The sequence below is a fragment of the Carcharodon carcharias genome, chromosome 1, assembly GCF_017639515.1.
Source record: "Carcharodon carcharias isolate sCarCar2 chromosome 1, sCarCar2.pri, whole genome shotgun sequence".
In the NCBI taxonomy this organism is placed as follows: Eukaryota; Metazoa; Chordata; class Chondrichthyes; order Lamniformes; family Lamnidae; genus Carcharodon; species Carcharodon carcharias.
Genome location: NC_054467.1, coordinates 93,614,010 through 93,639,830, shown reverse-complemented (window position 1 = coordinate 93,639,830; position 25,821 = coordinate 93,614,010). Strand labels below are relative to the sequence as shown.

Genomic DNA, 25,821 nt, shown 5'->3' with positions numbered 1-25,821 from the left:
CCATGTGTGGGTACCCACAGTGCTGTTAGGGGGGGATTTCCAGGGTTTTGACTCAGTGACAGTAAAGGAATGGCAATATACTTTGAACAGCTGGCCCAATTAAGAACCCAGCCCAGACTATTCTAAAATTAATTTCAGGTATGATGCTCAAGCCAGCATAAAGAAATGATTTGAACTCTATCAGTTGAATAACCATCACTGAAACCCCTACTATCAACATCCAGGAGGTTACCATTAACCAGAAACTGAACTGGTTATAAATACTGTGGCTTCAAGAGCAGGCCAGAGGCTAGGAAACCCAATTAGCACAGTGGTAGTGCCAATGTGAAGGTGGGATTTGTCTCCACAATGACTGTGCCGTGGTCACTCCTACTGATACTGTCATGGACAGATGCATCTGCGGCAGGCAGGTTGGTGAGGATGAGGTCAAGTATGTTTTTCCCTCTTGTTGGTTCCCTCACTACCTGCTGTAGACCCAGCCTAACAGCTTTGTCCTTTAGGACTCGGCCAGTAGCAGTGCTACCAATCCACTCTTGGTGATGGACATTGAAGTCCCCCACTCAGAGTACATTCTGTGCCCTTGCCACCCTCAGTGTCTCCTCCAAGTGATGTTCAACATGGAGGAGCACTGATTCATCAGCTGAGGGAGGGCGGTATGTGGTAATCAACAGGAGGTTTCCTTGCCCATGTTTGACCTGACGCCATGAGACTTCATGAGGTCCGGAGTCGATGTTGAGGACTCCCAGAGTGTTATGTTCCTTCTGTCAGGTTGCTTTGCTCCCGAACACAGTTGCATGCCTATCTACCAGTGGGTGAGTTGGCAAACAATATACTGCAGACAAGTGACAGAGCACTAAAACAATGTATGCTTCTCCAGCCCGACCCTATTCTAAACTACTTATTAACATTGAAGCCCGTACTACATATCCAGTCACAGGACAACTCCCTCCCGACTGTATACCACTGTGCCATTAGCTCTGCTCTGCTAGTGATGATGGTGTCTGGGACATTATCTGTAAGGTATGATTCTGTGAGGATGACTATGGCAGGGCATTGCTTGACCAGTCTGTGAGACAGCTCTCCCAATTTTAGCACTAGCCTGTAGCCCCCAGATGTTAATAAGGAGGACTGTGCAAGGCCAACAGGGCTGCGTTTCTGGGGGCAGTCTGTCCAGTTTCATTCCTTTTTTGAGGCTTTGTTGCAGTTTGACACAACTAAGTGGTGGCTTGCTTCAGAGTCAACCACATTGCTGTGAGTCTGCAGTCACATATAGGCCAGCAGATTTCATTCCCTAAAGGGGCATTAGTGAACCAGATGGTTATCATTATTTAATTCCAATTTTTTATTGAATTCAAATTCTACCATATGCCATGGCAGGATTCAAACCCTGGTCCCCAGAGCATTACCCTAGGTCTCTGGATTACTAAAATTAAAGCAAAAAATTGTGGATGCTGGAAATCCAAAACAAAAATAAAAATACCTGGAAAAACTCAGCAGGTCTGACAGCATCTGCGGAGAGGAACACAGATAACATTTCGAGTCCTTTCGAGACTCTCTCCTCCATCCCCACACCCTTTCCAATCCCCCTTTTTTCCAATGATTTATATATTGTTTTTTAATTTTCCCACCTATTTTCATTATTTTTAAATGTATTTCCATCCATTGTTTTATCTCTACCTTTTAGCCTATTTCAATCCTTTCCCCCCACCACACCCCCACTAGGGCTATCTGTACCTTGTTCATCCTGCTTTCTACCCTTAATGTCACCATTAGCACATTTCTTAAATAATATCACCACCATCAACACCTTTTTGTCCTTTTATCTATGACATCTTTTGGCTATCTCCACCTATCGCTGGCCCTCTACCCAGCTCTACTTGCCCCACCCCCCTTAAACCAGCTTATATTTCACCTCTTTTCTATTTTTCCTTAGTTCTGTTGAAGAGTCATATGGACTCGAAACCTTAACTGTATTCCTCTCCGCAGATGCTGTCAGACCTGCTGAATTTTTCCAGGTATTTTTATTTTTGTTTCTCTGGATTACTAGTCCAGTGACAATACCACTACACTACTGCCTCCCCTATTTACACCATTACTATGGGTGTTCCACACATCTCCCACTCCCTTCCTCCTAGGCACCCAGCAACCCCCACCTCCCCAACCACCATCCCCTGTTCTTCGACAGCCACTGTGGAAATCCCTGGCAAAAATTCAGAGTGTTTCCATCCAACTGTTATGGTCGTTAAACATTTATTGAAAATAACAATATACATTTCTAATGCACTCTTCAGTAGAGCAAATAACTCAATGCATTACAGGACAAAGTAAAAGAAGCAACAAGAAGAATAGAAAAAGTGGGGTGTGGTTCTTAAAAACACAGTAGAAAAGTTTTTCAGTCGAAACAGGGAAGGAAATAACAAGATTGAAGAGTTCATACTGACTGAAAGGGATGCCAAAATGGAAGAGGAGAGTGAATGAGGAATAGGTTGGATGAGGGAGAATATGATGTGCATGGAAATAAAGCTGGAGGTAAACATAGCGGATAAGATTAGAACGACAGGATGAAAGTGAGGAAAAAGTTATTAAAATCAATTTTTGGGGATGCAAGAGATTAGTGAAGCTTGACCAGTTACTAATAACTGAAAAAATACTCTCCGAAGTAGTTAGCTGCTCTATCATTGAATTAACTCTTGCTCTATCAGCTGTGCTAATTACTACATGGTCATTTAATTTTGCCAAGAAAACAACAATGGGCAGGATTCCTAAGTTGGTATGCTGATTGCGATCGGTGGGCCCAGGAGCGATCAGGGAACGAACAGCCGCCTGCAATCGGCCCTCAACCCGCGGGGTGGGGGGTGGAAGGAGGGTGGTCGCTGATGTGAGCACAGGTACGGAGGAGCGTGGAATTAAAGCTCCCTGAAGGCTGAGAGCTGACTCAGGGAGCTGAAGACTTCAAAACAATTAAATACAGATTTTAAAATCCGGAAAAAAATGTCCACACGTCAGAATCAGTCACCTGAACATATACCTGAATCATCTGGTCGGTGTGTGGGGGTGGGCCCCGCTCACCGATGCGTAAAATGATGCGCAGTGACGTTGGGCGTGTGTCTTGACGTCACCATGCATCATTCCGATCTTCAGTTCGGGGGGCGCGCACCAGAATCGGCTGCGCGCCTGCCAACCTATCAAAGGCCTGTTAAGGCCATTTAAATAGCAATTAAAATAATTGACAGGGCTGCCCATCCAATCTTAAGGTTGGCGGACAGGCGAAGAGCCCAGGGGTCCTTCGCATTTTCATGGAACCTCATCCACGGGCAGGATGAGGTTTCCTGAAGGGTTTTTAAATGTAATAAAATTTTGATTAAAATTCATTGACATTTCCCAGCTCACGTGACACTGTCACTTGAAGGGACATGTCTGAATAATTCTTCTTTTTCTTTATTTCAATTTTTCAACATCAAAGTAATCTCCCTGAGGCAGCTTCGTGCCTCGGGGAGATTTCTGTGCTCTTTCATGTGCATGTGCAAAAGAGCGCAGGCCCCGACTCTCCCTCCTCCCCCTACCCACACAGGGAGCAGTCAGCACTTCCAGGTGCACATCACACCGGGCAGGCCTTAATTGGCCCGCCCACGTTAAATGGCGGCGTGCAACCGTTCGCAGGCAGCAATTAGCTGCACACCTGCCCGTGCCCGCTCCCGTCCAGCCCACCTGTCGCCTGAAAAATTCAAGCCATGATGAAAATTCTGCGCATACATTTTTATAAATTTAATAATGGAAACCTCACCCCACCCTTGGATGAGTTTTCATCAAAAATGCAAAGTCCGCCTGGCAGATTTGCCCGTCCGCCAACCATAAGGTTGGACAGACCACAAGAAATTGGGGAAAATTGGAAACTTAACAACTTTAATTGTTTTCTTTGACGTCAGCAGGCGTGCTTCTGACTTTTACGCATGCCCGCCAACCGAAATATCGTGCGAGCGCGAGATGATGTCGGGATGCTCGCCCAATGTCATCACGCGCTATTTAACACTCGAGCGGGTCGGGCACACACCCACATGCCGACCTGAAAATTCTATCCAATATCTTTAAATGAAAGCCCGTCAGCAAAGCCATTAAGGAAGAAAGGAGTTTTAAAAAGCTATGAACTTCACTTTTTTGTAAGCAAGTAATGAGTAGTGGTATGGAGGAAATAATAGGCTGAATTATCATCCTCCCCTGAGGCGAGCTTGATGGTATGGTGGGCATTTAATCAGCTATATAAAGGGAAAGACACAAATAAAGAGAAAGGTGGATGGATAATTACTTTCCTCATTGTAGCAATTTTTTTAGAACACAATTTTGAAATTAAACAAACTTATCTGTGGGAAACAAATCGGAAGAGAGGATAGGAAAGAGAGGAGGGACCTGTGGGAAGACATATGAAAATTATGCCAGAAATGTACACACAATAAATTTGCCTAGAATAATGAGTGATTTGACATTAAATGCAAACAAAGATAAAGCTTTGTTATATTAGACATAAACACACTACAATAAGCTGATTTGGGGTTCTGCTGATACTGACAGTTGCTGTCAATACAGGCTTTGGCAGTATATCCCACACCAATCATTATATTCATTTTTTAAATTATAGTGGTGTCATTCCTGTTGGCTTGTTCACGACTAATTTGTAGTGGGTTATCAAAATATTTTGCAATTGATTTATAACATCAAATACATAAGGTAAAAAAATTAAATAAATACTGGAGATAAACTAAAAGTAAATATATAAAAGTTATATTTATAGACATTAAAAAGTTAGATAATTATTATTCCCTACAGTGGTAGCAATCAAATCCTTCATTCACTGTCACGCAAAGTTATGATCAGTGATGATCTGTGTATTGTGGCAATATGATCTAACCTGTTAACAGCTCATGGGTCTATTTAAGTCATATTTTTTGTAGGTTGAATTGCCAATTATTCACATGAATTGTACCCTAAATATATTCAAAATTTCACATAAGAATGTTAACAGTAATTTAATCCAGCTCCTCTGAATTGTAATTTGGGTTTCGGGAAAGGTTGATCGAAAGAATATGAGACTAAGACTGGCACAGCCACCATTATTATTTGATTAGCTTCTGTAGTTCCTAAAACCATTTTATTGTGCCTTTGCAGTCGAGAAAGAGTCTGTAGATATCTTTCCAATACCACTGGCACAATAAAGAGCAGTGACTAATTGACATCCTATAACTAATTGCTACACTGTGAAGTTATAATGATGAGGTTAACCGGTCTGTTCCTCAGTCAAAACATGTATTATAAAGAACTGTACAGTTGAACTGCATTTCCATCAATGTTAAGACATTAAACATAGGACATATTTTTGTCATCTCAAATACTCCTTATGCATTTGTTATCGCCCCTCCACAGTACAACGCACCTATTCACCATCAAATATTTACATGTAACTCAAGGTCATGTTTTCATCTGGCTAGCAACATGAACAAAAAGAAAAGCAAGGAATTCTTATTGCCAATGTTAGTGGACAAAAACTTTTCAATTTATTACTTGAGAGGAAACGCTAAATCATTTATTCCAACCAATTAATGCCTGCATCACAACTGCCGACAGGAAATTGTCATACAAATACATTAAGTGTTTGTCATCTAACAACAGTTGCAGCAATTTCTAGATTTAGATACAAATAAGCAGAAAAGCAATAACAGTAGAAAGTAATTGTGGATCCTATTTGTTTTTTTTTGCCTCTATTCTGTATCCTTTGCATTCCTGACTATTGGTGGTGTGTTATAGATCACTCAGCGAGTCCAAGTTGCTGTGGCACCGTAGCGATGGGAGAGGCTCCAACAATCTTTCCATCACATGGCTGACCAGGAATCCCTTCTACTCTTACCACTGGGTGCATGTTGAATTTGCAACTTGGTCATATATGGAATTACCCTGGGGTGGGACTTGAACAGAGAGCCTCTGACTCAGAGACAGGGATGCTGCCCACTACGCCACAAAATCTCCTCCCTAATGATTGAGATATTTTAAAGGCCATTCAAGGAAACTTTGTACAGAATATTATGCTGTGGACATGGGAGGAGAAGGGTGGGAGGGAGATATAATTGAAAACTGAGTTCTAAATTCAAAACACATCTATGAGTTACTTTACATATAGAAGGATAAGATTTCTTAATTTTATTGAGAAAGCTGCTGTGATTATAAAGCCATGAATACTAATTAATTCTTGCAATGACCTTTTGCTATAATTGATGAACAGAAGAATTTCACTCTCAAGGAGTTTTGATGACACTAGACAATCAGCCATGATGTGCTCATAATGAGTCAGAGGATTCAGAGTTTTATAACAACACAGATGTTTATGCTATGTAAGGGTAACATCAGGACGACTGATTTACAGTAACTGAATAAGTCAAATTCTATTTATGTTAAATGCTCTTCTAGGAATTTTCTTTTTTCTTTCATAATTCTATCATAAATAAAGACTGAAAATGCTGGATATACTTAACAGGTCTAGCTGCATTGTGGGAGAAAACCTGAGTTAACGTTTCAGGTCTATCCTTTCATCAGAACTGGAGAAGAATAGAAATGTGATAGGTTTTAAACATGTGAAATGGGGGACGGTGGGAAAAACAAAATTTCACAATTCGATCCTTTGCTTTTGTGACAACTGTAAATGAGCAGCCTTAATTTTATGTAAATTCCTTTACTTATGTCTTTAATTTCTGTCAAAATGGTCTGATGCATTAATTGGAGGTACATATTGACACCAGCAAATTGCATATGGGTTCTCTCATGTATGCCATTTCTGAGTGTTTCTGCTGATCTTCTGTAAAAGTTAAATGCAAGCATACAAAGTGATAGTCAGATAAAAGCCACTGTTTTTTGTGCCTGTGCTATATTGTCATGGTGCAACTAAACACCATGGGCTGAATTATATGGGTCCCCCACCGGGCATGTTTTCAGCAGAGGGGTGTAAAATATGTTGCACAGGTATCCCACCGCCCTTCCGCCGACCCCCCGACCTGGTCTGCATAATACGGAGGATGGGTAAGGTGCCCACTGGCCCGCCCACCCTTAAGCCAAATAAGGCCTTTAAGTGGCCAATTATTGCCCACTTAAGGCCCTCAATCCACCTCCACAGGATAATATACCGAGCAGTGGAAGGTGGGTGAGAGTGGGAAGGACTGTTTTTTCACCCAAGTTGGTGAAAAGGCAGGATAGAAGGCAGGATGGAAGGCGGGGGGCGGTGTACATCCTTTGGAGGGGGGGGGGGGGAGGGGGTGGGGGGCGGGGTGGTGTTTGGTGGGTACCTATGTGCATTGGGAGCACCTCCCCCACTAAGATCATAGCCCACTTTGTGCCTCTCCATCTGGCCTCCAAAACATACCCCACCCCTGCCATTGACCCTCCTCACCACCCTCCCTGAGTGCCTGATTACTGTTTGCAATTCTAGTAGCACCCACTCCTGAGTTCTGAGCGCTGCGGGGACTGCAACTGCTGCCAACCAATCAAATTGGTCAGCATCTCTCAATCTCCCACTCCCTGCTTGTTAAGGTGCCTTGCAGCATGGTATCACTGTGGGGTGGCCTTTTTTAAAGTTGGTCGGTTTCCAACCCACTTTTCTTCCTGGAGACCACACAGAAGCTAATGGAATAAAAGGACCATAAAAATAAATGGATACGAAATTGGATGACTGATAGGAAACAGAGAGTAGTGGTTAATGGATATTTTTTAGACAGGAGGAAGGTTTATAGTGGAATTGGAACCTTTGCTCTTCCAGATATATATTAATGACCCTAGACCTTGGTGTACAGGGCACAAGTTTGAAATCTGCGGATAATATGAACTTGCATCATGAACTGAGGAGGATAGTTAGAACTCCAAAAGACAAAGACAAATTGGTGGAATGGGCAGACAAGTGGTAGATGAAGTTCAATGTGGAGAAATGTGAAGTGATTACTTTTAGTAGGAAGAACATGGAGAAACAATATAAAGTAAAAGATACAACTCTAAAGGTGATGCAGGGGCAGAGGGAGTTGGGTGTCCGTGTGCAAAAGTCATTGAAGGTGGCAATAGGACAGGTTGAAAGAGTGTTTACTTTTATTCACTCATGGAGTGTAGGAATCGCTGGCTAGGCTAGCATTTATTGCCCATCCCTAGTTGCCCTTGAGAAGGTGGTGGCGAGCTGCCTTCTTGAAGCGCTGCAGTCCATGTGGTGTAGGTACACCCACAGTGTTGTTAGGGTGGGAGTTCTAGGCGTTTGACCCAGTGACAGTGAAGGAAGAGCAACATATTTCCAAGTCAAGGTGGTGAGTGGCTTGGAGGGGAGCTTGCAGGTGGTGCTGTCCCCAAGCATCTGCTGCCCTTGTCCTTCAGGTAGCTGCCATGGGTTTGGAAGATGCTGTCTAAGGAGCCATGGTGAGTTCCTGCAGTGCATCTACTAAATGGAACACACTGCAGCCACTGAGCATTGGTGGTGGAGGGAGTGAATGTTTGTGGGTGTGGTGCCAATCAAGTGGGCTGCTTTGTCCTGGATGGCGTCAAGCTTCTAGAAAGTTGCTGGAGCTGCACTCATCCAGACAAGTGGGGAGTATTCCATCAAACTCCTGATTTGTGCCTTGTAGACAATGGACAGGCTTTGAGGAGTCAGGAGGTAAGTTACTCAGCACAGGATTCCTATCCTCTAACCTACTCTTTTAGCCACAGTATTTATATGGCTAGTCCAGTTCAGTTTCTGGTCAATGGTAACTACCAGAGTGTTGATAATGGCGGATTCAGCGATGATAATGCCATTGAGTGTCAATGGGTGATGGTTTGATTCTCTTTTGTAGGAGATGGTCATTGCCTGGCAATTGTGTGGTGCGAATATTACTTGTAACTTGTCAGCCCAAGCCTGGATATTGTCCAGGTCTTGCTGCATTTGAACATGGACTGCTTCAGTATCTGAGGAGTTGTGAATGGTGCTGAACATTGTGCAATCATCAGCGAACATCCCCACTTCTGACCTTATGATGGAAGGAAGGTCATTGATGAAGCAGCTGAAGATAGTTGGGCCGAGGACACTACCCTGATGAACTCCTGCAGTCTTGCCCTGGAGCTGAGATGACTGACCTTGAACAAACACAACCATCTTCCTTTGTACTAGGTATAACTCCAACCAGTGGAGAGTTTTCCCCCTGATTCCCATTGACTCCAGGTTTGGTCCGGCTCCTTGATACCACACTTGGTCAAATGCTGCCTTGATGTCAAGGGCAGTCACTGCCACCTCACCTCTGGTGTTCAGCTCTTTTGTCCATGTTTGAACCAAGGCTGTAATGAGGCCAGGAGCTGAGTGGCCGTGGCAGAATCCAAAATGAGCATCAATGAGCAGGTTATTGCTCAGCAAGTGCTGCTTGATAGCACTGTTGATGACCCCTTCCATTACTTTACTGATGATTGAGAGTAGACTTATGGGCTGGGTTTGTCCAGTTTTTTGTGTACAGGACATACCTGGGCAATTTTCCATATTGTCCAGTAGATGCTAGCATTGTAGCTGTAGTGGAACAGCTTGGCTAGGGGTGCAACAAATGAGCACAAGTCTTTACTATTGCCGGAATATTGTCAGGGCCCTTGGCCTTTGCAGTATCCAGTGCCTTCAGCCATTTCTTGATATCATGTGGAGTGAAACAAATTGGCTGAAGACTGGCATCTGTGATGCTGGTGACCGAGATGGATCATCCACTCGGCCCTTCTGGCTGAAGATTGTTGCAAGGACTGTGCGGTGGTCACTTCTACCGATGCTGTCATGGACCGATATATCTGCAGCAGGTGAACTGGTGGGGATGAGGTCAAGTATGCTTTTCCCTCTTGTTGGTCCTCTCACCACCTACCGCAGACCCAGTCTAGCATCTATGTCCTTTAAGACTCAGTTAGCTCGGTCAATAGTTGTGCTACCAAGACACTCTTGGTGATGGACATTGAAGTCCCCCACCCAGTGTACATTCTGCTCCCTTGCCACCTTCAGTGCTTCTTGCAAATGGTGTTCAACATGGAGGAGTACTGATTCATCAGCTGTGGGAAGGCAGTATGTGGTAGTCAGCAGGAGGTTTCCTTGCCCATGTCTGACCTGATGCTATGAGACTTTGTGAGGTCCGGAATTGACGTTGACTCCCAGGGCAACTCCCTCCCGACTGTATACCACTGTGCCGCCACCTCTGCTGGGTCTGTCCTGTCCAACCAGCAGGGATGCTGATGGTGGTGTCTCGGACATTATCTGTAAAGGTATGATTCCATGAGTATGACTACTAGTCTGTGAGACAGCTGTCCCAATTTTGGAAGAAGCCCCCAGCTGTCAGGAGGGCTTTGAACATCAGCAGGGCCAAGTTTGCCTTTGTCGTTTCCAGTGCTTTAAGTCGATGCCAAGTCTGACCAGTTCCAATCCTTTGTAGCCAATTATACAACTGAGGGCAGTTAAGAGTCAACTATGTTGCTATGGATATGGAGTCACACGTAGGCCAGACCAGGTGAGGATGGCAGATTTCCTTCCCTAAAGGGCATTAGTGAACCAGATGGGTTTTTATGACAATTGACAATGGTTTTATGGTCATCATTAGATTTTTAAGTCCAGAGTATTCCATCAAGTGCCATGGTGGGATTCGAGCTCAGGTTCCCAGAGCTGGGTATCTGGAATACTAGTCCAGTGACAATATCACTACACCACCACCAACACCTCTCTTAAATAAAGCATGCAGTATCCTAGACCTTATGCCTCTATTAATAGAGTACTGAGCAAGGAGGTTACGTTGAAGTTGTATGTGGCACTAGTTTGGCCTCAGCTGGAGTACTGTGTACAGTTCTGGATGCTGCACTTTAGGAAAGATGTGAAGGCACTGGAGAGGGTGCAGAAAAGATTCACGAGAATGGTTCCAGGGATAGGGAACTTCAATTACATAGATAGATTGGAGAGGTTGGAACTGTTTTCCAAGAAGGAGAGAAGGTTGAGGGAACATTTGATAGAGGTATTCAAAATCATGAAGGATCTGGACAAAGTGGATCAGGAGAAACTGTTCCTGCTCGTGAAAGAATTGAGAACAAGAGGGCACAGATTTAAAGTAATTGGCAAAAGAAGCAAAGGCAACATGAAAAAACTTTTTCACTCAGTGAGTGGTTAAGGTCTGCAATGCACTGCCTGAGAATGTAATGGAGGCTGATTCAATCGGGGCCTGCAGAAAGGGAATTTGATTATTATCTGAAAAGGAAGAATTTGCAGAGTCACAGAAAGAAGGTAGGAGAATGACACTAAGTGAGTTGCACGTTTGGAGAGCTGGTGCAAACACGATGGGCCGAATGGCCTCCTTCCGCACTGTAACAATCCTGTGATTCAGTATGCCCCACCTGTAAAATCGAGCGCCATGACCCAAATTGCCCCCACTTACTCCTCCCACAAAAAGCTGCAATTACACCTTCCTACCACTGGAAGCATTGATCACACCAGTTGCAGCTGTTTTTGCATTCTACAAACTTCAGAAAATACTTCAACCTGAGAGCAGCAGTGAGTGTAAAATATCAGGAAAGGCTGCATAGGCTGTGCCTCCTTTTGCTTGATAAAAAAGAAGACTGGAGGGTGACCTAACATAGACCTTTAAAATTATGAACGATTTGTTGAAGTAGATACAGGAGGCCATCAATATAGGAGAGTCACCAAGAAATCCAACAGGGAATTCAGAAGAAACCTCTTGAAAGACTGATGAGAATGTGGAACTCACTACCACAGGGAGCGGTTGAAGTGAATAGTATAGATCCATTTAAGGGGAGAGGAGACAAGCATATGAGTGAACAGGGAATAGAGGGCAGAAAAATCAATTGTAATCCTAGGCTTTTATACATATATTTATTTATATTAGTAAATGTTTTAAAAGATACATAACTGAGAATAAGCCACCCGTGCCGCCACCCACACCCCCCCCCCCCTCCCCCCGCCCTCACCCCATCCCCCATGGCAGGAATGGTGCATGGGGAGGGTTAACCTGACTGCATATCTGTCCCTCGAACCAGTTTTAACTTGGTCTCAGAATGGGGCCAGTAACATTGCTGTTTTTGGATGATGCAGTGGTGTCATTTTGAAATTGGCCTACAGCTAAGTGTCCAAACTGATTGTTTGCTTCAGATTGTCGGTCCTTTTAAATATGCAGTTTAGGTGTCATCAGTAAACCCAATCGCTGTGTATGTATTCACAACTCCAACAATTCCACAGGCCCCAGAGTATGACTGCGTTCCCACACCCAACACAAATAACCTGAGCCACTGCCACCTTGAGCTCCCGCTTAAACACAACCCTAAATGTAAGTCACTTTTAAATGTAAATTCCGTTTTACTGGATTGAAAAACAATGATGGCATGACATTTTTAATCAAGTCCAAAATTTTAACTGCCATAACTTGTTATTTAGTTTACCACACACGATTTCCTATGTTATGCGCTATGATGTAACTACGTTTCAATATAACCTAAAAAAAAATCTCTTATCACTCTTCATCTTTTAAGGATATAGCCCTTGAAAATTACTTCAGTGCAATTTTTTTATGATTATTGCTGTATTTTATGGGCTGTATTGGTTGCATCAAATCCATGAAGTTATAGAAGCCTTATAAAATTTATCAATGCCTCCAAACATTAATGCAAAACACCATAAAATTCACCAATGACTTCAGACTTTGAACAATAAATGCAACCTATAAAAAAAACACCTCTCTATGATTTATAAACATCGCTTATGTGATGGCTTGTTTGGTTTGGCAAGGTGAGTGTAACAGAACAGCCAGGTGTGAGGCCTCCAGGTCTGTATCGCCAGCATACACACAAGCTGAGCAGCCTGAGGATGCATGGTGCTCGTGAGCATAGGAGAACTGTTTGACCAGGAGCGTTGCTGAGCTTGAACCAAGCTCAGGACCCTAGCACTATTGTAGAGAACACTGAAGACTGTTACATCTCATGTGATTGTACCGTTGGAAGTGGTAAAGAAGGACAGCATCATCTTATCTCTCTGTCTTGAGCTTCCCCCATTTATGCTGCCTTATGATAATCTCCTGCGGCCATGGCTGGCGTTGCCTCCACCTCCTCATCAACAAGCTTGAGGCCTCTTATGGTTCCTGTATCTCCTGTTAAAATCATAAACCAGCCCTTAAGATGAAAAATAGCTTGTTTACAGGATTAATGGGGCTAAGGTAGAAGCGTTCATGACGCGGCCCTGTTTCAACCAAGTCTACCAACACCACGCACAGCAAGTAGTGTATACAATATTTTCATACCACTGATTTGATCAAGTACCAACATCATGCCTGAAGATGCAAGTCGTCGATATTAGAAACACGGGTCTTTTTCAAGACCAGCATTGACTGTTATATCTGCTAACATTCTCGCTACATTATGCAATGAGTTGCAGTGTGATGTCCTCTGCCTGCAGAAGACACACAGAGGAAGTGAGAACAACCACCCAAAAATACCAGGAATGTTCCCGGTTATTGAAAGACCTCATCGACAATATGGCAGTGCTGTATTTTTTAAAGCTGGTTCAGTTGTAGAAGCCACTTCTAAAACAGAGGACAACTTCGAAATTCTAACTGTAGAGCTGAGCAAAGTAGTACTGACCTCAGGGTACAAGCTACCTGGCACAGATTTCAGCTTCCCTAACCCTGTACCCAACCTGCACAGTAAACCACAGATCATCATTGGAGACTTTAATAGCCACAGTACCCAAGGGAGTACAAGGAGTCCAGCAACGATGGAGAAGCAGTCAAAGAATGGATGGACGCTAACCAGCTTAGTCTCAGCCACGATCCTAAATTGCCAGCCTCCTTCCACAGTGCCTGCTGGAAGTGTAGTTATAATCCAGATTTTGCCATTGTCAGCAACGGCATCGCTGGCCTCTGCAAGAAGCTTGTCACAGACCCAATACCATAGACAAAACTATCCTATTGGTATCCAGGTAAATGCAGCAGTGTTACCAACCGGCGTACCATTCAAAAGGTGCTTCAACTTCAAGAAGGCCGATTGGAACGGGTTCACACGAGCACTTGACCATTAGGTTAACCTCATTAAACCATTACCTGAGCACTACAACCTGTTTGCAAAAGCTGTCCAGAAAACAGCCAGAAGGAAGATCCCCTGAGGTTGTAGAGCATACTACATCTCTGGTCTCACCAAGGAGAATGCTGAACTCTACTGGAAGTATGTCTCAGAGGAAACAATATCTCCTGGTGAGAGGGTGATGTTAAGTATCTCTCAAAAGCGTCAGAACACCTGGGACACCTTGATAGAGACAACAGATCTTACAAAAAACAGCAAGAAGGCATGGTCTCTCATAAGCAAACTTGGAGGTGATCCCAAGAAAACTGCCCAACATCCAAATGTGTCTGCTAACCAAGTTACACACCAGTTGCTCCTAAATGGAAAAATTAACAAGAAACAACCAAGTGCACAACTAGATAAGGAAAAAGTACAGCAATGACTCTGGCTTCACTGGACCATTCAGCATGGAAGAGCTGGAACTGGTATATCTAGTCTAAAACATGGGAAAGCAATTGATCTTGACAACATAGCAATGGAGCAGATAAAGCATTTTGGACAGTAAGCAAAGAAATGTCTCCTACAATTGTTCAACCACTGTCTGGCAACACACAAGCTACCTAATTTTTGGCAGAAGGCACATGTAATAGCACTATTAAAGCCTGGAAAAGTTCCCTCAGGTCCTAAGAGTTTTTGGCCAATTTCACTGCTTTGCCACACCAATAAGCTATTTGAATACCTGATTCTCAATAGGATAGTACCAACTGTAGATGAGAAGATCATTCCAGAGCAAGCAGGTTTCCACCCCGGCAAATCAACAACAAGCTAACTGCTCAACCTCACATAACATATCGAAGATGGTTTTGAGCAAGGGATGCTAACAGGTGCTGGTTTTGTAGACCTGTCAGCAGCATATGATACAGTGAACCATAGACATTTCCTTTGCAAGATCCTAGAGATGACAAAAGATATTCACTTAACAGAGCTGTTAGAAAGCATGCTTCAGAATCGCTGGTTCTATGTTGAACTAGGTGGGAAGTGCAGCAGGTGGCGTATTCAGAAGAATGGTCTTCCTCAGGGAAGTGTGCTTGCACCACTGCTGTATAACATCTACACGAATGACCAATGTATAGACAGTGTCACACGCCGTTTTATATATGCTGATGACTTATGTGTCACTGCCCAAAGCACTGATTTTAACACCATGGAGAAAATGCTTTCTGAGGCCTTGGAGGGACTAACATCCTACTATGAAGAAAACCACCTTCATGCAAACCCATCAAAGACACAAGTTTGTGCATTCCACCTCAGAAACCGTGAAGCCAAACACCAGCTTAAAGTAACCTGGTGTGGAGCAACACTGACACATTGCAAGCACCCTATCTACTTAGGAGTCACCCTTGACAGATGCCTCACCTTCAAGAACCAGATCGAAAAGACAAAGGCAAAAGTGAACACATGAAACAACATCCTGAATAAGCTCGCTAACACAAAATGGGGAACAAGCTTGAAAACATTGCGAACCAGTGCACTTGCTCTTTGCTATTCCACTGCCGAATATGCCTGCCCTGCATGGGAAAGATCTACTCATGCTAAGAAGATGGATGCCGTTCTGAATGCAGGTTATCACAGGTTGTTTAAAACCAACAAACACCAACAGCCTATATATCCCAGCAGGTAGCACTCTCCCTGATATAAAAAGAAAGGTAGCCAGCAAGAAAGAGCGACTCTGTCAAACATCAGATGAGAGGCACCCTCTACATGGTCATACACCTACACCCAGCCGCCTAAACTCAAGGAAGAGCTTCATGAACAGTGTTGTTCCATTACAATCAACCCCATCTGAAGCCCGCATTGCCTTGTGGAAAGACCGGCTCGCCAGTCTCGAACAACCCCCAGCGATGGAAATTCTACTGGATGAAAGCCTTCCCCCAGGAGCTAATTGCAACTGGGCAACCAGGAAGTGCCTTAACAGACTTAGGACTGGTGTAGGTCGTTCAAAGGTGTCATAAGCAAATGGGGATATACAATCTGCCCAACAGCTTGTGAATATGGAATTGAGCCACAGACTATGCAGCATCTCCTGCAATGTCTATCACTAGAGGAACCCTGCACTGTTGCAACAAGGCGCAAAAGTGTGTCCAGTTCTGGCTTGGCCATGTATAGACTGTCGGTGGACACGATAAGAAGAAGACATGATTAATCAGACATTTGCCAGATTTGGGTAGGTTGCTGGGTCCTATCTGCTGACGTCATTTTCTAAAATCATGTTGGGATTTCAGTGCACCGCTCAGTGAAAAATGCACACGCACCTTTTCTAAGGTCAGGGTCCCCATTGTGAGGACCAGAGAAAATTGTATCTCCTCCCACACACTATTTTAATTTGCTGGCGTGGGTTTTGGAAGCCCTTAATAAAAGACACACCTCCTTGGAGAGTCTGTTACCACTTGGGGAAATCCACTGAGGGGTCAGGAACACTCTGAAGAGAAGTATAAAATGTTTTGACACTGTCAAACGTCACTATTAGATGCTGCATTGTAATGTAGAGGTGTTTTTAACGCAATGATTCATCATACGGATTTGTCCTGCAAAAGTAGGTTGACTCTTAACACTTATACAATGATGGTCAATGTATCATGCATTACTTTTACAGGCATTACAGTACTTTTTTTCATTGAAGAGAGTGTCGTAATGCATTTAAAAATGTAAAAGAAAATGTCCTGTCAGCCTCTGCTGTCATGTTCTGTGCTGTGCTTTAAAATGATTGGCAACGCTGGCCGTTAAAAAAAAACCTAAGATAAAAACAAAATAAAAGCAAAATACTGCAGATGCTGGAAATCTGAAATGAAAACAAAAAATGCTGGAAAAACTCAGCAGGTCTGACAGCATCTGTGAAGAGAAAGACAGAGGGCAGAATTTTCCATCTGGTGGTAGGGGAGGGGTGGTGGTGGATTGGGACCGGGCACGGGTGGGCCAATTAAGGCCCACCCAGTGTATTTCCCGACTCCCGAGGAAAGCTTTTGTAGGCTGCTTACAGCGGCCGGTGCTAGGCTGCAGCAGAGGGGTTTGGGTGAGCAGGCCAGGCTGGAGGGTGGGCCTCTGGTTGGGGTGTGCCATGCGTGAACAGAGTCCATGTGCAATTTTCCTTAATCAATGCTCTTCTCTCTTTATCAGGAGAAGAATGCGCAGAACGCGGCAGAGCGTGTGAGGACTGGATGCGGCCAGGCACAGCTGTCCATACTAAGCCACTTCAAGCAGGAAGCCCTTGAACTGAAGAGACACCACACACCCAGGTCTACTGGTGTCAGTGAGGCTGGGATGCCACGGCCAGGTATTTATGCCCAACAGTGAGGTCAGCATTGTCCTCCCAACAGTCAAAACACTGAAGATTGTTAAATTAAGTTATTGTTGCAACATTGTTGGGCCATTGGTTATGGAAGGTTGAGTGCATAATGAGCCAGGGGATCAGGGATGATCTTCGTAATTGTCTACAAGCTAACTGATCCACTGTCTTTGTTCTTCCTTTCAGCACCATCAGAGCATGGCCCAGAGGAGGAGCAGCAGATGCCCCCTTTCACACCTGAGGGGCCTGAAGTCTCACCAGCACCATACCATCTCTGCCAGGCAGGCACCAGCGCAGATACTAGCAGCTCGGTGGGAATTAGAACAACAGCTAGTGTCCTGGGGCACAGTGGTGACAGCACTTCAAACTTGCTGGAGGAGCTGGCAAAGACAGAGAGTGCCCATGGTGCCAGCAGTCAGAGGACTACAGGGGACCAGACACATGCTCAGTCGGTGCCTGATGATGTGCCTCTGGAGTTGTCTGCGACGCAGCAGGTTCAGGAAATGTGGCCGGGTGTGCGGGAGAATCTGGGGGAGATACATGAGGCTATGCTTGGCTTGTTATCCATTGTGGAGCAATGAGCTACATATCCGAGCGCCAAGTGTCCTCCATTGAAAGAGTGGCGACTCTCGTGGAAAGACTCCGCCAGAGCTTCCTGGGGATGCATTCTGACCAGTAAGCCTTCACATTGGCATTGACCTCAGCTGGTCAGTGCCAGTGTGGGAGATGGTCTGGGCACCAAGTTTCCCAGCTCGGTGCCCATCCATCCGCGGTGAGCAGGGAGGTCCGAAGCAACCGTACGTCAGCGCAGCAGCTGCCTGTCATCTCTGAGGGCACCTCTCAGGGCGCTCCGGATGAGGGTGGCAGCTCCTCCGCCCCTCTCCCAGAGACCATATCATTCGGTGACGACTGGGGAGATGCCAGCTGCAGAACAAGGGGCTCCTTCCCAGGCAGGGCCAGCACAGGCTCTACGGGCCAGAGGACAACCGTCAAGGTCATCAAGGCCAACAGGATGGTAGAGTCAGCAGGTTGGCTCAGGTGCTACTCCGAGCGATGAGGCAGCGCCAGGACGTAGCATCCGAAAACAAAAACATAAGGCACCTTAGGCACACCACGGGTTTTTCACTGGCATTTTTGTGTTGGCCCGAGATGAGGTCCTTATGATTTCTTTTTGATTGTTTGCACTATTGTTTTCTCTTTGTGATAAGTTATTTTGCTTCACACACTAAATGCAGATGTGCAACCATGGCTGAGGGTGCCTCATTTCTTCTGCATGTGCATGGTTGGCAAACATATAATGAGTGATTTGTTGTACATTCAGCTTTATTTACAAAGCCCTTAGTTAGTGTTGCTGACCTGGCAGATTTTGCACTTAGGTGTCGAGTATCGAGGCAGCAGCCCAATCTTGTCCTGGTGGACCATCTGTGTTCAAGCTGAAGGTTCACTGGATTAAAGCCTCACGGGTGTTCCTGCCTCCCTGCAGGAGTCCCGGGTAAGCGTCTACCCCCTCAGCATTTCCATATGCGTGCTCATCCTCGGACTCACTGCTGGACTCCTCATGTGCAGCCGCAGCAACTACGTCAACGTCTTCATCATCCACTGCGTCCCTCCTTTCCAGCGCAAGATTGTGCAGAGCGCAGCACGCAACCACTATCACAGAGACATGATCTGGGGGATACTGGAGTGCGCCCCCCCTGAATGGTTCAGGCACCAGAAGCACATCTTGAGAAGACCGATGGTTCTCTCCACCACAGCCCTTGTGGAGGCCTGGCTCCTATTGTAGCGCTCCTCAGCTTCTGCTCTTGGATAGCGGAGAGGTGTCCGAAGCCACCTTCTGAGGGGATAGCTCTTGTCACCCAGCAGCCATCCATCCATCCCACTGGGCCGGAGCACTGAAGAGCCCCGGCACCTGGGAATGTCTGAGGATGTAGGCGTCATGGGAGCTGCCTGGGTACCTTGCACAGACTTGTAGAATCAGCATTCTGTGATCACACATTATCTGCACATTCATGGAGTGGAAGCCCTTCCTGTTGACGAAGGCACCAGGCTCACCCGCTGGCACCTTGATGGCCATGTGTGTACAGTTTTTAGCACCCTGGACGTGGGGGAAGCCAGCAATGGCCGCAAAGCCTCTGGTTCACTGTGTCTGGCTGGTCTGGTCCCAACGGAAGTGGATGAAGGTCAATGCACACCTGAACAGAGCATCTGTAACCTGCTTGACACAAGTACAGACAGCTGATTGGGAGACACCACAAAGATCACCCACCAAGCCCTGGAAGGAGCCAGAGGCATAGATGTTGAGGGCAGCTGTGACCTTCAGAGCCACTGGCATGGGGTGTCTGCCCACACAGTTAGAAGAGATCTCAGGCCCAATCATCTGACAGATATAGTTGACTGTCTCCCTTGAGAGATGAAGCCTCCTTCAGCACTGCACCTCAGACATACTGAGGTAGCTGCTTCACTGCCTGTATACCCTGGCAGCAGGATAGTGGCGTCTTCTGTGTCCCCTTCTGTCTTGGACTACCTCTTGGCCCTGCGCCCCTTGTTCCTGTGCCTCTCCTCCCAAAGGTGGCTCCTCTGGAGGCTGAATGTTTACTCCTGGCACTTTCCCCTTCTAGCTCTCCCTTCCTCCAGTGCCTCCAGTGGACAGATCAGCTCCCACTTCAGGCTATGGAAAAGCTTCCTGAAACCTACAGGCCTGGAAAATATTCCTGACTGCAGAGTGCTGACCTGAAGCTTAAGAGTCCAGAAAAAGCAGCTGGGATGTGTTCTGAAGTGCTGCAGATCACACAGGCAAGTTTGAAAAACTTTCAGCAATAAATACTTCACAGAGCAGATTCACGACCCCACTGAGCCCTCTTATCCTGCCCGTGGATGAGGTTAATACAAATGTGTCCTACCCGCCTGCTCATTGCGCCCATGCGCTGACCCAAAGATCACACGGGCGCCAAAAAATCAACATCGATTGAACACTAAAGGGCCTTAAATGGCCAGTTAATTAATGGTGGGCACGCATCAGACTTCATCGCGCACACGCCCAGGCGAAATATCACGATGGTGCGCGGTGATGTCGGGACTCTCACCCGACATCACTGCGTGTCATATTACGCACAGGCGTGTGGGGCCCGGCCCCCCCCAATGTCAAATGGAAAACTCTGCCCAGAGTCAACGTTTCGAGTCCACATGACACTTCTTCAGAGCTAAAGAGGAGTACAAATGTCGTGAAATATGTACTGTTTAAAGGGGGTGGAACAGATGAAGCTGGATAGAAGGCCAGCGATAGGTGGAAACAAAGGAGAGATTGCTAAAGATGTCATAAACAAAAGGTCAAAGGGGTGTTAACGGTGGTGGTACTGGCTAAAGGAGGCGCTAATAGTGACATTAAGAGCAGAAAGCAGAATGAGCAAGTGACAGATGGCCCTCGTGGGGGAGGGGTGGGGGAGGGGAGGGGACAGGAGGGAGGAGGAGGGGTGTGCTTTTTAAAGTTGAATAAAATCTCTGCACTTGCTCCTCTCCATTGATTGACAGGTATTTTGCTTTGAAATGGAAAAAGGACACCATTCAGTTCTGTCAGTTTCAGGCAACATAGCTGGAAGCCTTTGTTATGATAGCTATAGTGATTATGAATGCTTGGCTGGGTTTTGAAAGCTGCTAACATTTTCAGCTTAACAGGTGGTCTTTTGATCCAAGAAGGATTTAAACTTTTAAGAGGCTGTAATAACAGAATATACCATTGATATGGTTTATTGTTTGTTTACAAACCCAATAGGCACTTAAAGGATTCCAATTTTTTTTGCACTGGAATAATTTTTTCAGGATCAATTATAATGTGATCTATTATTTTAATTAAACCCTGAATTCTGAGTTTTGCTAGATTGTTAAAGATTTAATTTTTTCCAATAATTTTAAAATAATTCCCATTCCTATTGCATGGCTACTGGGGATTATACATAGTGCATACTGGGTGAGTGCATGAAGGATACATAGGGGGGTATGGAAGTGGCTTGGGGGTGGGTTGGGGCAAGGGGGCATGAGCAACAAGAGAGGTCATAGGTAGCATGGGATAGGCGGGGATGAGAGGTGCAGTTTAGGGGGCTTTAAACTATGTTGGGAGGTGGGCTGCTGTGTTGGAGAACCAAGGCGGCCATCTAACTGGCCCACCGCCCACCCACACTCCACACAAACTCCACCACGGCTCATGAAATGCACTGCAAACCTGACCCCTGTGTGAAAAGACAAAGATCCCAGGCGAAGTCAGACATGAGTCAGGCATGCATTTTAAGAGATGCAAAAGGTCAGGTTTTCCCAAGCTCACAGGAAAATCCAGCCCGTAATCCTTTTTCCAATGAACATAGCTCGGTTACCTAAACAAAGATGTACTTCAACCTACTTGCCGTTTTGTGTATTTCTCTCTTTCTGTCAATTTAAATTCCTTTAACATAATGTAAACTATTCTCGGTGGCTACTGGCCTGGATGAATTACTGAGGCTGCCAGTAAAAAGGAGACAAACCAATATCAGTAGCAATATATTCATTTATCCAGCTCTGCTTCAGATTCCACATAATGTCGGGCTCAATAATTCCTCTATACCACAACATCCAATAATGCCATCACCAGAAATAGATATCATTTTTTGCAGGTTAGCAGTTTTACTTATGAATTTCTGAAACATACATATCTTATTACGGAAGACAGATCCATTAATCATCTCATCAGTCAATTTGGTCACGCAGATGCCCACAGAGTGACATTAATTTCTGCTTCTTGTTATAACCTCGGAATGCTATTGGTGTTGCCAAATTGTTGATTGTTTCCTATTTCTCTGAAACCTTCATCTGTGTTGTTTACTATTTGATTAACATAAAGTAACTGGTAGTGTAAATAGGAATTCAAAAGAAAATATTGAAAACATTGATTGATTTCTGGAAATGCAATCTGTTTGTGGTTTGTTAATGGAAGCACTGCCTTCCTCTGGTTATCTGTTGACAATGCTGGGGCTATAAGAATTAAAGAAACACCTTCAAAAAGTATCTCAGAGTAATAAGAGAACTGTGTTTAGAATGCCATTTGCTTTAACAAAAAACCTCTACAAACAGAATGTTTTTGAGGAGAAAACATCAAAGCCCAATTAATATATAGCATATACTGTCTAGCAGCATTGCCAGAATGTTTTATTCACTTAAATGTGATGCAAATCCAAAGTATATGTATTATTAATATTAAAGCAATTAAGTGATATATTTGCATATGGCTTTCTTCACTAATGTAACAACTAAATTGAAAAAGAATAATCCCTATAATTTTTGACATTTACTATTCTCAGGGTAGTGTCCAGGGCCCAACCATCTTCAGCTGCTTCATCAATGACCTTCCTTCCATCATAAGGTCAGAAGTGCGGATGTTCACTGATGATTGCACAAGGTTCAGCATCATTCCTGACTCATCAGGTCTGAAGCAGTCCATGTCCAAATGCAGCAAGACGTGGACAATATCCAGGCTTGGGCTGACAAGTGGCAAGTAACATTCGCGCCACACAAGTGTCAGACAATAACCATCTCCAACAAGAGAGAATCCAACCATCGCCCCTTGATGCCCAATGGCATTACCATCACTGAATCCCCCACTATCAACATCCTGGGGGTTACTATTGACTAGAAGCTATATAAATACTGTGGCTATAAGAGCACATCAGAGACTAGGAATTATGTGGTAAGTAACTCACCTCCTGACTCCCCAAAGCCTGTCCACCATCCACAAGGCACAAGTCAGGAGTGTGATGGAATACTCCCCACTTGCATAGATGAGTGCAGCTCCAACAACACTCAAGAAGCTTGTCACCGTCCAGGACAAAGCAGCCCACTTGATTGGCACCACATCCACAAACATTCACATCCTCCACCACCAACGCACAGTAGCAGCAGTGTGTACCATCTACAAGATGCACTGCAGGGATTTACCATGTCTCCTTCGACAGCACCTTACACACCACTACCACGGAGAAGGACAAGGGCAGCAGATAGATGGGAACACCACCACCTGGAAGTTCCTCTCCAAGTCATTCACCATCCTGACTTGGAAATATATCACTGTCACTGGATCAAAATCCTGGAACTCACTCCCTAACAGTAGTGTGGGTGCATAATTTGAAAATGATGTTTTGATTTTTCACATTAAATTGTCAGAAAAATGTCAGTGCTTTCTGGCACTTTTTTGCATGTTGCTACTTAGGAAGTATGTTAATTAATAAAGCATAATTATGATTGCTGTGAACAAATCTTTCTTCACTGTTTCTTCTGAAAGATTGTGCTCATACCACAATATTTTCACCATGAATTTCAATTTCAGGGATTATTTATCTAATACTCATTTAATAACCTTAATCTGACATGTGCTGTGCCTACCTACAGCAATGTGTGACACTCTTCACTATTAACTGTGGCGTGTCATTGTTTACCGTTGTAGTGAAAATTTGGTCATACATGTCGGGGATGTGGGGGAAACATGTTGAAAAAGGATGATTTCTTGATATTCCGTGAAGTCATGAAATCGACGTTATTATAACTTGGCAGCTTGCCAGTAGCACATGACACAATAAGGGTATAGTAAATGTTCCACTAAAATATTATCATTGATATGATTATGTAGCAATACTTGTAATAGCCGGCATTCACACCTAACCAGTAATGAACATTTTTCACTGTCCCATCTCCCATTTAAGCATTACAAAGTTATTTTATCGTTACCGCACCGTTGCCTACCACATCCGACAATAGACCTGTAAATTAATTTGCCTCAATGAATCCTCTGCAAACTGCAGTCAATTAAAATTAAAAAACACACTTTAAGCCGTGCGATCGGTTGAGCACAATTCATTAAAAACATTGGTTTAACCCTTCTTACCTGGTGGCCTTCCGGACAAAGTATGAATGTGCAAAGTCTAAATTATCATCCAGCCAAGCCTCCATGCGTTCGTATTCGGTGGGGTTGTAAGTCGCCATGGTCCCGGCTGGCTGGGACCTTCCTTGCCTTCGGCTCCCCTTCCTCCGGCCTGTCACCCAGCACCCACCCGCTCTCCGGTCTGTTACTCCCACTCTCCCCGGGCTGTCACACCCCCCTGCTCCCAGGCTCTCTCTCCCCGGCTATCTCTCTCTCTCTCTCTCTCTCCCGCACCCCCCCCCCCCCCCACCCCCCCAACCCCAGGCTATCACTGTCTCCCCGGGCTGTCACTCTCTCTCTCCCCGGCTGTCTCTCTCTCCCCGGCTGTCTCTCTCTCCCCGGCTGTCTCTCTCTCCCCGGCTGTCTCTCTCTCCCCGGCTGTCTCTCTCTCCCCGGCTGTCTCTCTCTCTCTCTCCCCGGGCTGTCACTCTCTTCCCGGGCTGTCACTCTCTCTCCCCGGGCTGTCACTCTCTCCCCGGGCTGTCACTCTCTCTCCCCGGGCTGTCACTCTCTCCCCAGGCTGTCACTCTCTCTCCCCGGGCTGTCACTCTCTCTATCCCCGGGCTGTCACTCTCTACCCGGGCTGTCACTCTTTCTCTCCCCGGGCTGTCACTCTCTCTCTCCCCGGGCTGTCACTCTCTCCCCGGGCTGTCACTCTCTCTCTCCCCGGGCTGTCACTCTCTCCCCGGGCTGTCACTCACACCCCGGGCTGTCACTCTCTCTCCCCGGGCTGTCACTCTCTCCCCGGGCTGTCACTCTCTCTCTCTCTCTCCCCCGGGCTGTCACTCTCTCCCCGGGCTATCACTCTCTCTCCCGGACTTTCTCTCTCTCTCCCCGGGCTGTCACTGTCTCTCTCCCCGGGCTATCACTCTCTCTCTCCCTGGGCTATCACTCTCTCTCCCCGGGCTATCACTCTCTCTCTCCCCGGGCTGTCACTCTCTTTCCCGGCTGTCAGTCTCTCCCCCCGGGCTGTCACTCTTTCTTCCCCGGACTGTAACTCTCTCTCTCCCGAGCTTAACCTCCCGGCCGATCACTCCGGTTTTACATTGCTGCCCTTGAAGCTCGGGCGACTGCAGCCGATTACTGAGAAAGCAACTCCCCGCCGAAAAGAGAGAGAGAGGGAGACAGCGAGCAAAACACAGGAGCAAAAAAAATCCTCTTTCACCCGCTCCTACCCTAAAATTCCGGTCGTTAGCTGGCCGCCTCAACCTGCAGAAGAGTCCCTAAAAGTCACCGGCAACAAACGAAACGAAGAGCACCTCCAAAACACGGATGAGGATTTCACTATCGACGGGCTTTCAGTTTCCCACACACAAAACATCCTCTAGCGTGTTTGACCTGATCTGTCATAATCATTTATCACAAACAATTCATGGATATGAGGTACATATATATTTGGCCCTGTCAGACAGTGCCTGCTTTTAGACCTCATTTTTGCTTTGGCTCTACTTATCATTTTATTGCATTTTTTAACACATCAGTCATC

At 45.4% G+C, this 25,821-nt stretch overlaps 1 protein-coding gene across 6 annotated transcripts in view; it reads right to left on the bottom strand.

The window, feature by feature from the left end:
- Positions 1 to 25,561, bottom strand: part of pde5ab (phosphodiesterase 5A, cGMP-specific, b) — a 264,229-nt gene extending 238,668 nt beyond the window's left edge. For 5 of the 6 annotated variants that reach the window (XM_041194077.1, XM_041195659.1, XM_041194787.1 and 2 more), the window contains exon 1: positions 24,300 to 24,484. In XM_041194077.1, coding sequence (XP_041050011.1) covers positions 24,300 to 24,397 — 98 coding nt within the window. In that variant the 5' untranslated portion in view covers positions 24,398 to 24,484. Of the gene's footprint in view, positions 1 to 24,299; positions 24,485 to 25,510 lie in introns of those variants that run through there. The other variant, XM_041198053.1, reaches the window with a different exon arrangement.
- Between the last annotated feature and the right edge of the window lie 260 nt (positions 25,562 to 25,821).